This window comes from Lonchura striata, chromosome 2 (assembly GCF_050655825.1).
Source record: "Lonchura striata isolate lonStrDom1 chromosome 2, ASM5065582v1, whole genome shotgun sequence".
NCBI lineage: Eukaryota > Metazoa > Chordata > Aves > Passeriformes > Estrildidae > Lonchura > Lonchura striata.
In genome coordinates, this window is record NC_140704.1 from 1,327,563 (window position 1) to 1,339,855 (window position 12,293).

The 12,293-nt window shown below is 62.1% G+C and overlaps 1 protein-coding gene across 1 annotated transcript in view; it reads right to left on the reverse strand.

The window, feature by feature from the left end:
- NBEAL2 (neurobeachin like 2) overlaps positions 1 to 11,999 on the reverse strand; it is a 35,908-nt gene extending 23,909 nt beyond the window's left edge. Inside the window, exons 1-4 of the mRNA XM_085562018.1 lie at positions 11,850 to 11,999; positions 4,817 to 4,905; positions 2,914 to 3,078; positions 1,621 to 1,702 (exon numbers count right to left, since the gene is read on the reverse strand). Of these exons, the coding sequence (XP_085418144.1) occupies positions 1,621 to 1,702; positions 2,914 to 3,078; positions 4,817 to 4,905; positions 11,850 to 11,903 (390 nt within the window). The 5' untranslated portion in view covers positions 11,904 to 11,999. The remainder of the gene's footprint in view (positions 1 to 1,620; positions 1,703 to 2,913; positions 3,079 to 4,816; positions 4,906 to 11,849) is intronic.
- Positions 12,000 to 12,293: the final 294 nt, after the last annotated feature.

Here is a 12,293-nt window from a genome sequence, read left to right on the forward strand (position 1 = left end):
ACCTATAGAGACACTGGCCAATCAGAACTCAGTCAAACAGCCTGTGCACTCACTGACCAATCAAATCCCTGATCAGCACAACCTGTAGAGCTGCTGACCAATCAGAGCCCAGATTTACATAATGTATGGACTCAGTGACCAATCAGCGCTGAGCCCTTCCCCAGCCAATCAGGCCCTGCCCATTCTCATTCCCAGCTCTGTTCCCATTCCCTTTCCCATTCTCATTCCCAGCTCTGTTCCCATTCCCTTTCCCATTCTCATTCCCATGACCATTGCCATGATTGTTTCCATTCCTGTCCCCATTCTGATTCCCATTCCCGTGCCCATTCCCACTCTCATTCCCATTCTCGCTCCTGTCCCCATTCCCATTCCAATTCCCGTTCCCACTCCCGTTCCCGCTCCCACTCCTGTTCCCATTCTCATTCCTGCTCATATTCCCATTCCCACTCCCATTCCCGTTCCCATTCCAATTCTCATTCCTGCCCACATTCCCAGTCCCATTCCTGTTCCCTCTCCTGTTCCCACTCCCATTCACGCTCCTGCACCCGTTCCCATTCTCATTCCTGCCCACATTCCCATTCCCACTGCCATTCCTGCTCCCGTTCCTGCTCCCACTCCCACTCCTGTTCCCATTCTCATTCCTGCTCACATTCCCATTCCTGTTCCCACTCCCATTTCCTTTCCTGCTCCCATTCCAATTCTCATTCCTGCTCACATTCCGACTCCAATTCCCGTTCCCCCTCCCATTCCCATTCCCGCTCACATTTCCGTTCCCATTCCCATTCCCGTTCCTGCTCCCATTCCCGTTCCTGCTCCCATTCCCGCTCCCACTCCTGCTCCCATTCCCGTTCCCATTCCTGCTCCCATTCCCATTCCCCCTCCTGTTCCCGCTCCCATTCCTGCTCCCATTCCCACTTCTGCTCCCATTCCCGCACACATTCCCGTTCCCATTCCTGCTTCCGTTCCCCCTCCCGTTCCTGTTCCTGCTCCCATTCCCGCTCCCATTCCCACTTCTGCTCCCATTCCCGCTCACATTCCCATTCCCACTCCGTTCCCGCTCCCATTCCCGTTCCTATTCCTGCTCACATTCCCATTCCCGCTCCCACTTCTGCTCCCATTCCCGCTCACATTCCCATTCCCGTTCCCCCTCCCATTCCTGTTCCTGCTCCCATTCCTGCTCCCGCTCCCATTCCCACTCCCGTTCCCATTCCCGTTCTTGCTCCCATTCCCATTCCCCCTCCTGCTCCCATTCCCGTTCCCGCTCCCATTCCCACTCCTGCTCCCATTCCCATTCCCCTCCCATTCCCGCTCCCCCTCACATTCCCCTCCCATTCCCATTCCCACTCCCATTCCCATTCCCACTCCCATTCCCATTCCCACTCCCATTCCCACTCCCGTTCCCATTCCCGTTCCCACTCCCACTCCCATTCCCATTCCCACTCCCATTCCCATTCCCACTCCCATTCCCACTCCCGTTCCCATTCCCGTTCCCACTCCCACTCCCATTCCCACTCCCATTCCCGTTCCCATTCCCACTCCTGTTCCCGTTCCCATTCCCACTCCCACTCCCATTCCCACTCCCATTCCCACTCCCGTTCCCGCTCCCGTTCCCGTTCCCACCTGGCTCCCGCAGAGCCGCAGCAGCCGCAGCACGTGCGGGAGGCAGCCGGGGCTCCGGTCGGGCTGGATGTTCTCCAGGTTCCTGGAACGGAAAACGTCGGGAATCCATCCCGCACCAGGGCGGGAGGGAATTTGGGAAGAGGAAGAGGGAAATTTGCGCGGGAATAAAGTGATTGGAGCAGGGAAAATGCCATAAAAAATTATTCTATTTTACACAGTTTTTATTGTATTATGTTGTGTTATTAATGTTTGTTATTAATAATAAAAATAATTTAATTTTATTTTTTAGAGATGTGATGCAATTTGTGGAGGGGGGAAATGATGGAATTTTGGGAGGAATAATGGTTTCCTATTTTTATATTTTAATTACATTACATTATTCTATTATTATAGTCATGATTACCATCAAATACATTAACCATTAATAACATTAATTATTTCCAAAAAATTTTTTTAGAGATATAATGCATTTTGGGGAGGATACTCCACTGGGAGGGAATGATGAAATTTTAGGGGAAATTGTGTTTTTTGATTGTTATATTTTTATTGTATTACATTATTATTATTAATACATATTATAATATATATTATATATAATAATATAGAAATATATAATATATATTTTATATAATATATAATAATATATAAAATACACATAATAAATATAATATATAATATATAATATATAATATATAATATATAATATATAATATATAATATATAATATGTAATATATAATATATAATGTATAATATATAATATATAATATATAATATAAAATATTAATAAATAATAATTATTATTAATATCACGATTTAAAAATAATTATTTTTACAGATGTGCTGCACTTTTGGAGGGGCACTACACTGGGGGAAATGACAGAATTTTGGGGGGCAATAACATTTTTTAACACTTACAAATTAACGTTCACAATTTCACATTTATAATTCCTTTTCTAAACGATTATATTTTCCAAATCTTTTTTTATTTTGCATTATGCAGAATTACTGCTGTTATTATTACCGTTATTACTACTGCGATTATTATTATTAATTATTTTTAAAGACGGCCTGCGCTTTAGAGGGGATTTTGGGTGGACCCCAAATTTCACAATGCTTCCCCTCAGGGAGGAATTCTCTGGGTGTATTTTTTTTTTGGGGATGCAGGCCGCACATCCCCAAATCCAAGGGATGCTCTGGGACAAAGCGAGACCCGGTGAGGACGGAATTTTGGAGCCGGGGATTTCGGGGCGGGCGGCCGAGGGGCGCAGGGGGGATTTGGGGGGTCACCCACCTGCAGATGATGCTGAAGAACTTGAGGAGCAGCAGCGCCTGGCCCAGCCCGGCGGCGCGGTCCCCGGCGCGCGTCCCCAGCGCCACGCTGTGCCCCAGCCGCTGGCTCAGCACCTGCAGCACCTCCCGCGGCAGCGCCGGGATCTCGGAGCCCGCCTCCTCGGGCCTGGCAGCATTTGGGGTGCACCGTGTCACCCCGATTTTGGGCTGCGGGGTGTCACCCCGCCGTCCCCGGGGAGCCCCTGAAGCGCCCGGTGGCTCCGACCGCGGGGAGCGAGTGAGACGCCGCGGCCGGATGCGGGCCCGGGGTCCCGCGGGGGGTTCGGGGACACCCGAGGGTTTTGGGGGTCAGCCAGGGGTGCTGGGGTCACCCATAGGGGTCACTCGGGGGTGCTGGGGTCATCCAGGGGTGCTGGGGTCACCCGCAGGGGTCATTCGGGGGTGCTGGGGTCATCCAGGGGTGCTGGGGTCACCCGCAGGGGTCACTCGGGGGTGCTGGGGTCACCCAGGGGTGCTGGGGACCACCCAGAGGGGTCACTCAGGGGTGGTGGGGTCACCCACAGGGGTCACCCAGGGGTGCTGGGGACCACCCAGAGGGGTCACTCAGGGGTGCTGGGGTCACCCACAGGGGTCACTCAGGGGTGCTGGGGGTCACTCAGGGATGTTTGGATCATTTAGGGGTGCTGGGGTCATCCAGGGGTGCTGCGGTCACCCACAGGGGTCACTCAGGGGTGTTTGGGGTCACCCAGGGGTGCTGGGGTCACCCGCAGGGGTCACTCAGGGGTGTTTGGGGTCACCCACAGGAGTCACCCAGGGGTGCTGGGGAACACTCAGGAGGGTCATCTTGGGGTCACTCAGGGATGTTGGGGTCACTCAGGGACACTGGGGACCACCCACAGGGGTCACCCAGGGGTGCTGGGGGTCACTCAGGGATGTTTGGATCATTTAGGGGTGCTGGGGACCACCCAGAGGGGTCATCAAGGGGTGCTGGGGTCATCCACAGGGGTCACCCAGGGGTGCTGGGGACCACCCAGAGGGGTTACTCAGAGGTGTTGGAATTCACTTGGGGGTGCTGGGGGTCACTCAGGGGTGCTGGGGTCACCCACAGGGGTCATCCAGGGGTGCTGGGGTCACCCACAGGGGTCACTCAGGGGTGCTGGGGTCATCCTGGGGACCACTCGGGAGGGTCATCTTGGGGTCACTCAGGGATGTTGGGGTCACTCAGGGGCGCTGGGGACCACCCAGAGGGGTCACTCGGGGGTGTTTGGGTCATTCAGTGGTGCTGGGGGTCACCTCCAGGGGTGACTCAGGGGTGCTGGGGGTCACTCAGGGATGTTGGGGTCACCCAGGGGTGCTGGGGACCACTCAGAGGGGTCACTCGGGGGTGCTGAGGGTCACTCAAAAGTGTTGGAGGTCACTGAGGGGTTCTGGGGGTCACCCATAGGGGTCACTCAGGGATTTTGGGGTCACTCAGGGGTTCTGGGGACCACCTGGGAGGGTCATCTTGGGGTCACTTGGGAGTGCTGGGGGTCACTCAGGGATGTTGGGGGTCACCTACAGGGGTCACTCAGGGACATTGGGGTCATCCAGGGGTGCTGGGGGATCACTCGGGCAGGACATTTAGGGGTGCTGGGGTCAGCCAGGGGTGTTGGAGGCCACCCAGGAATGCCTGAGGGTCACCCATGGGTGCTGGGGTCATCCCGGGTGGGGTCACTCAGGGTGTCCGGGGTCACTCAGGGTGTCCGGGGTCACTCAGGGGTGTCTGGGGTCACTCAGGGCTGTCCGGGGTCACTCAGGGGTGTCCAGGGTCACTCAGAGTGTCTGGGGTCACTCAGGGGTGTTTGGGGTCACTCAGGGTGTCCGGGGTCACTGAGCGGGGTCACCGCGGGTTTTTGGGGTCCCACCTGCGGGGCTCCAGCGAGGGCAGGGCGATGACCCTCTCGAAGCTGGCGACGAAGGCCTCCAGCCACTGCTGCAGGTAGGACAGGTCCTTCTGCAAGGGAGGGCGGGGCTGGGGCTGGCAGCCAATCGCGGCCCTGCATGGCCCCCGCCCGCAGGGATTGGCCAATCACAGCCAGAGAAACCAGCCCCGCCCACTCAGGTGTGTGACACACCCGTGGCAGCCTCTGACCAATCAGAACCTCGAACCGCAGAACCTGCAAAGCCTCTGACCAATCAGAACCTAGAACCACACAAACCGAGTAGCCACTGACCAATCAGAACCTCGAACTGCAGAACCTGCAAAGCCTCTGACCAATCAGAACCTAGAACCACACAAACCGAGTAGCCACTGACCAATCAGAACCTCGAACTGCAGAACCTGCAAAGCCTCTGACCAATCAGAACCTCGAACCGCAGAACCTGCAAAGCATCTGACCAATCAGAACCTCGAACCGCAGAACCTGCAAAGCCTCTGACCAATCAGAACCTAGAACCCACAAACCGAGTAGCCACTGACCAATCAGAACCTCGAACTGCAGAACCTGCGAAGCCTCTGACCAATCAGTGCGCAGCACTGCATCACCTGTGGACTCGCTGACCAATCAGCAGCCAGAGCCGCAAAAACTTGTGGAGGTGCTGAGCCAATCAGAGCCCAGCCCAGCACAACCTGTGGTACTCACCGGCCAATCAGCTCGCAGAGCACCTGTCCCTGCAGCCAATCAGGGCACAGCGGGCCCTGCCCGGCCCAGCTGTGGTTGTGCAATGGGGACAGCGGTGAGAGCGGGGACAGAAGTGACAGCAGGGGACCCACCCAGCGCCCCGGGGGCACCCGCAGCCCTGAGCACCCCAGGGTGGCACCTTCAGGTGTCCCACATCCCGGAGCACCCCGTGGGCCACCTCGGCGTCACCCACAGTCCTGGGCACCACACGGGGCACCTCGGCATCACCCCAGTTCCTGAGCACCCCTACAGGGCACCTTTGGGTGCCCCGTGTCCCTCAGCACCCCCGGGCTGCACCTTGGGGTCACACAGAGCCCCGAGCACCCCAGGGTGGCACCACATGTGTCACCCCATCCCTGAGCACCCCAACGGGGCACTTTGGGGTCACACAGAGCCCCGAGCACCCCAGGGTGGCACCTGTAGTGTCACCCCATCCCTGAGCACCCCAACGGGGCACTTTGGGGTCACACAGAGCCCCGAGCACCCCAGGGTGGCACCTTTAGTGTCACCCCATCCCTGAGCACCCCAACAGGCACCTTGGGGTCACACAGAGCCCCGAGCACCCCAGGGTGGCACCTTTAGTGTCACCCCCATCCCTGAGCACCCCAACGGGGCACTCTGGGGTCACACAGAGCCCCGAGCACCCCAGGGTGGCACCACATGTGTCACCCCATCCCTGAGCACCCCAACGGGGCACTTTGGGGTCACACAGAGCCCCGAGCACCCCAGGGTGGCACCACATGTGTCACCCCATCCCTGAGCACCCCAACGGGGCACTTTGGGGTCACACAGAGCCCCGAGCACCCCAGGGTGGCACCTGTAGTGTCACCCCATCCCTGAGCACCCCAACGGGGCACTTTGGGGTCACACAGAGCCCCGAGCACCCCAGGGTGGCACCTTTAGTGTCACCCCATCCCTGAGCACCCCAACAGGCACCTTGGGGTCACACAGAGCCCCGAGCACCCCAGGGTGGCACCACATGTGTTACCCTATCCCTGAGCACCCCAACAGGCACTTTGGGGTCACACAGAGCCCCGAGCACCCCAGGGTGGCATCTTTAGGGTCCCTCTCGCCCCCGAGCACCCAGCGCTGCCCTTTGGGCTCACTCACAGCCCTGAGCGCTGCACTGCGCCAATTTGGGGTCCCTGTGCACCCCACTGTGGCACCCTGGGGACCCCCACACCCTGATGCAGCACCTTGGGGGTCACCCCAATCCCTGAGCACCCCGAGTCCCCCACATCCCGCGGCGTCCCCCCATTCCCACGGCGACCGTCCCCGCTTTTCCGGGATCCCGGCGCTCCGCCAGGCACCGCCTCGACGGGGGTGGCGGGGGGGGGACACCCCAAAATCCGCCTCCCCCGCCCTTCCCGCTGCACCCCGAGCGTCCCTCGGGCCGGGGGTGTCCCCCGGTCCCCAGGGCCGGTACCTGTCCCCGCGGGTGGCCGTGGCCATCCATGGCCCCGCAGCCGTGGGAGCGGCGCCGGCGCAGCGGGGCCGGAACGGGGTGCGGGGGGTGCTCAGGATGGGGGCCCCCCTTTTTTTTTGTCACCGCTGTCGCTTGTGCAAAGCCACCGAAAAAGCCCCAGAGCCAGGAAATGCCAAGTCACCCGCGGCCCCGGCGGCGCTTCCTGCCCCGCCGCGGCCCCGTTCGGGGACCCCGCGGTGCCACCGGCGCCCCGCGGCGAGGAGCTGCGCTGCTTCATCCCGGAATTCCCGGCAAATCCAACCCCCAAATCCCGCCCGAGTGTTGAGCTCGCCCCCAAGTTCCCGGAGCGCCCACCGGGAGCTGCACCCCCAAACTCCCGGTGCGCCCTCCCCGGAGCCGGTGCCCCGGAATTCCCGGTGCACCCTCCCCGGAATTCCCGGTGCCCCGGAATTCCCGGTGCGCCCTCCCCGGAATTCCCGGTGCGCCCTCCCCGGAATTCCCGGTGCGCCCTCCCCGGAGCCCGTGTCCCGGAATTCCCGGTGCACCCTCCCCGGAATTCCCGGTGCCCCGGAATTCCCGGTGCGCCCTCCCCGGAATTCCCGGTGCGCCCTCCCCGGAGCCGGTGCCTCAGAATTCCCGGTGCGTTCTCCCCGGAATTCCCAGTGCGTTCTCCCCGGAATTCCCGGTGCGCCCTCCCCGGAGCCGGTGCCCCGGAATTCCCGGTGCGCCCTCCCCGGAATTCCCGGTGCGCCCTCCCCGGAGCCGGTGCCCCGGAATTCCCGGTGCGCCCTCCCCGGAATTCCCAGTGCGTTCTCCCCGGAATTCCCGGTGCGCCCTCCCCGGAGCCGGTGCCCCGGAATTCCCGGTGCGCCCTCCCCGGAATTCCCGGTGCGCCCTCCCCGGAATTCCCGGTGCGCCCTCCCCGGAGCCGGTGCCTCGGAATTCCCGGTGCGTTCTCCCCGGAATTCCCGGTGCGCCCACCTGGAGCTGCTGTTCCAAAATCGCCGGGGCACCCGCGCGGAGCTGCATCCCGGAATTCCCGCCGTGCCCACCGGAGCGGCGCTCCCCGAGCTGCCGGTGTGCCCCGGTGCCGGTGGCGGTGCCACCCGCGGAGCTGTCGCAGCCGGTTCCCGGCTGGCAGAGCCTGTTCGGCGGCTTCGGGGCTCGGCCGGCGCGGAGCCGCCTGGGAGCGCCGGGAATCCGAACCGGGAATGCCAGACCGGGAAGGGGAACCGGGAATGCCCAGCAGGGAATCCGAACCGGGAATGCCAGACCGGGAAAGGGAACCGGGAATGCCCAGCAGGGAATCCGAACCGGGAATGCCAGACCGGGAAGGGGAACCGGGAATGCCCAGCAGGGAATCCAAACCGGGAATGCCAGACCGGGAAAGGGAACCGGGAATGCCCAGCTGGGAATCCAAACCGGGAATGCCAGACCGGGAAAGGGAACTGGGAATGCCCAGCCGGGAATAAGAACTGGGAATGCCCAGCCGGGAATGCCAGACCTGGATGCCCAGCCAGGAATGCCAGACCTGGATGCCCAGCCAGGAATGCCAGACCAGGAATGCCAGACCAGGAATGCCCGGCCAGGAATGCCCGGCCAGGAATGCCAGACTGGGAATGCCCAGCCGGGAATGTGAACCGGGAATGCCAGACCAGGAATGGGAACCGGGAATGCCCAGCTGGGAGTGCCAGACCGGGAATGCGAACCGGAAATCCAAACTGGGAATGCCCAGCCAGGAATTTGGACCGGGAATGGCCAGCCCGGAATGCCAGATTGGGAATGCCAGACTGGGAATGCCAGACTGGAATGCCAGACCAGGGATGCCAGACTGGGAATGCCACACCGGGAATGCCCAGCCGGGAACGTCGCCCTTCCGCCGGGAGCCCCCAAAAAGTGACGGTGACAAAGCTGGGGGATGTCACCCCCTGCACTGAGCGCCGCGGGTGACACCGGGTGACCCCGCGGGGCTGGCACTGGGGTCACGCTCCCACCGCCCCTTGGAGGGGTGGCACAGCACAGCCACCCCTGGGGACAGCCCTGTCCCCTGTCCCCTGTCCCCTGCCGGGCCGTGACAGCAGCTCTGTCCTGCTTTGAAGCCACCGGAGACACCGCAGCCATGCCCGGGCCACCGGCTGGGGGTGGCAACAGGGACACAACCATTGAGTGACACCGCCATGGAGGGACACTGCCATGGAGTGACACCGCCATGGAGTGACACCGCCATGGAGTGACACCGCCATCGAGGGGACGCTGCCATGGAGGGGACACCGCCATTGAGTGACACCGCCATTGAGGGGACACCACCATCGAGGGGACACCGCCATGGAGGGACACCGCCATTAAGGGGACACCGCCATGGAGGGGACACCGCCATTGAGTGACACCGCCATTGAGGGGACACTGCCATCGAGGGGACACCGCCATTGAGGGGACACCGCCATCGAGGGGACACCGCCATGGAGGGGACACTGCCATCGAGGGGACACCGCCATCGAGGGGACACTGCCATGGAGTGACACCGCCATCGAGGGGACGCTGCCATGGAGGGGACACTGCCATTGAGGGACACTGCCATTAAGGGGACACTGCCATCGAGGGGACACCGCCATGGAGGGGACACTGCCATCGAGGGGACACCGCCATCGAGGGGACGCTGCCATGGAGGGGACACCGCCATTGAGTGACACCGCCATTGAGGGGACACTGCCATCGAGGGGACACTGCCATTGAGGGACACTGCCATCGAGGGGACATCACCATCGAGGGGACACCGCCATGGAGGGGACACCGCCATGGAGTGACACCACCATGGAGGGGACACTGCCATCGAGGGGACATTGCCATCGAGGGGACACCGCCATCGAGGGGACATTGACATCGAGTGACACTTGGAAGGGACACTGCCATGGAGTGACACCGCCATCGAGGGGACACCGCCATGGAGTGATACTGCATTGAGTGACACTGCCATTGAGTGACACTGCCATTGAGGGGACACCGCCACCGAGGGGACACTACCACCAAGGGGACACTGCCATGGAGGGGACACTGCCATGGAGGGGACACCGCCACCGAGGGGACACCGCCACTGAGGGGACACTTGGAGGGGTCACTGCCATGGAGTGACACCACCACCGAGGGGACACCGCCATCAAGTGACACCGCCATGGAGGGGACACCGCCATGGAGGGGACACCGCCATCACCTGGGCCATGTCCCCCCAGCCTTGTCCTCGCCAGGGCCTTGGGGACATGGCTGTGGCACAGGCCACAGGGTTTTGCTCTGTGTCCTGGCTGGGAGGTGACACCAGGCTCTGGCCACGTCCCTGGTGCCTCAGAGGTGACACGGCCACCCCACTGGTGTGGCACGGCCAGCAGGACACCCGGACAAGTGGCACCTGTCCCCACACAAGCGTGGGTGACACGGGTCCCCTGTGAGTGCCCTGACAGCACGATGGGACCCTGCAGGGCTGTCAGCCCCTGGTGACACCGCACGTGTCCCCACGGACACGCCACAGTGTGACATGTGTCCCCTGCCACCACACACCCCCCTGACGGATGGCACCGGTCCCCATCCATGTCCCCTCTGTGACCACGCACAGCTGGAGGGTGGCACCTGTCCCCTGGACACAGCTCAGCAATGGCACCTGTCCCCAGAGTGCCACGGCCACCTCGATGGTGTGGCACCTGTCCCTGCACAACCACGGCCACCTCAGTGCCCCCATGGCCACCCGGACAATGTGGCACCTGTCCCCACATGGCCACGGTCACCTCAGTGCTGTGGCACCTGTTCCCAGAGTGCCACGGCCACCTCGATGGTGTGGCACCTGTCCCCACATGGCCATGGCCACCTCAGTGCTGCGGCACCTGTCCCCACCCAACCACGGCCACCTCAGTGACCCCATGGCCACCCGGACAATGTGGCACCTGTCCCCACATGGCCACAGCCACTTCAGTGCTGTGGCACCTGTCCCCACCCAACCACGGCCACCTCAGTGACCCCATGGCCACCCGGACAATGTGGCACCTGTCCCCAGAGTGCCACGGCCACCCCGATGCAGCGGCACCTGTCCCCGTGTCACCCCCCAGCACGTGGCCCTGTCCCCCCAAAGCAGGGGTGACCCCGTTTTGGGGTGCCGAGGAGGGTCCCAGGTGACATCGCAGGGCCAGCCGAGGTGACAGGCCCCATGGGTGTCCCCAGCCCGGGCCACAGCGGGGTTTTGGGGGAGCAGCTTCACCCCAAAACCCACCAGGGTGGGTGACAAGGGGGTGGTGACACTTGGGTGCCACCTCTCCGGCAGGACCCGCCCCCACCCGGGGTAATTCAGGACAAAACGACCACGAGCGACTTTTGGGGTGGCGCGGGGGGGGGTCCCCACCTGGGGACCCCCTTGGGGACATCCCCCAGGACTGGCAGAGGGTGCCGGGGGTCCCCAAAACCGCCCCCCGCCCGTCCGAGCCCGCTGTCCCCGCCCTGTCGCCGCTCCAATGTCACCTGCGCCGGGCGGTGGCGACACGCGGACCCCAAAAATCCTCCCGGGGGGACCCCCCAAACCCCCCTGGGGAGCGGCGAGAGGGGCGGGGGGGACCCCAAATTCACCGCGGGATGGGCGGGTGGGGGGTGGTCCCCGCGGGATGCGCTGTCCCCAAGGCGGTGGGGGGGTGTCACGGGGGGCTGGGTGGCTTTGGGGACACCGCGCAGGTGACAACGGCGTGCGGGGGGGACACGGGGGTGGGTCCGGGGTGTGACAGCGCAGGGGGGGATGCGACAATGGGGGACAGGCGGGGATGGGGACACGGGGGCGGGGGGGTGTCCCCGGGGGTGGCGGTGGCGGTGGCCGTGGCTCACCTTGGCGAAGTAGAGCATCCAGAGCTCGCAGAGCCGCTCCCGGGAAGAAGCCATGCCCGGGGCCGGGACCGAGCGGCGGCTCCGCCCCGCCCCGAGCCCCCCCACCCCCGGCACCTCCCCCAGGTGTGTGTGTGGGGGGGGCGGGGACTCCCCTCCACCTGCTGCGGGCCCTTCCCCACCCTCGGCTTTCCCTTCCCTATTCCCGCATCCCCGCGCGCTCATTAATGGGGTGAGCAAGGCGAAGCCGCACCCCGCCCCAAATAATTAGCGCTGATTAGCGCAGCTGAGCCCCGCTCGCACTCGGAGGTGCCCTGCACGAACCGAACCCGACGCTTTCGCCTCGTTTTCCCCTTTAATCTCCTTTTAAAGCATCCCCAAACATTTAATGGGGAATTTTTCACCTTCCCCCCCCCGCCACCGCCACCCCAATCGCCCCCAATCGAT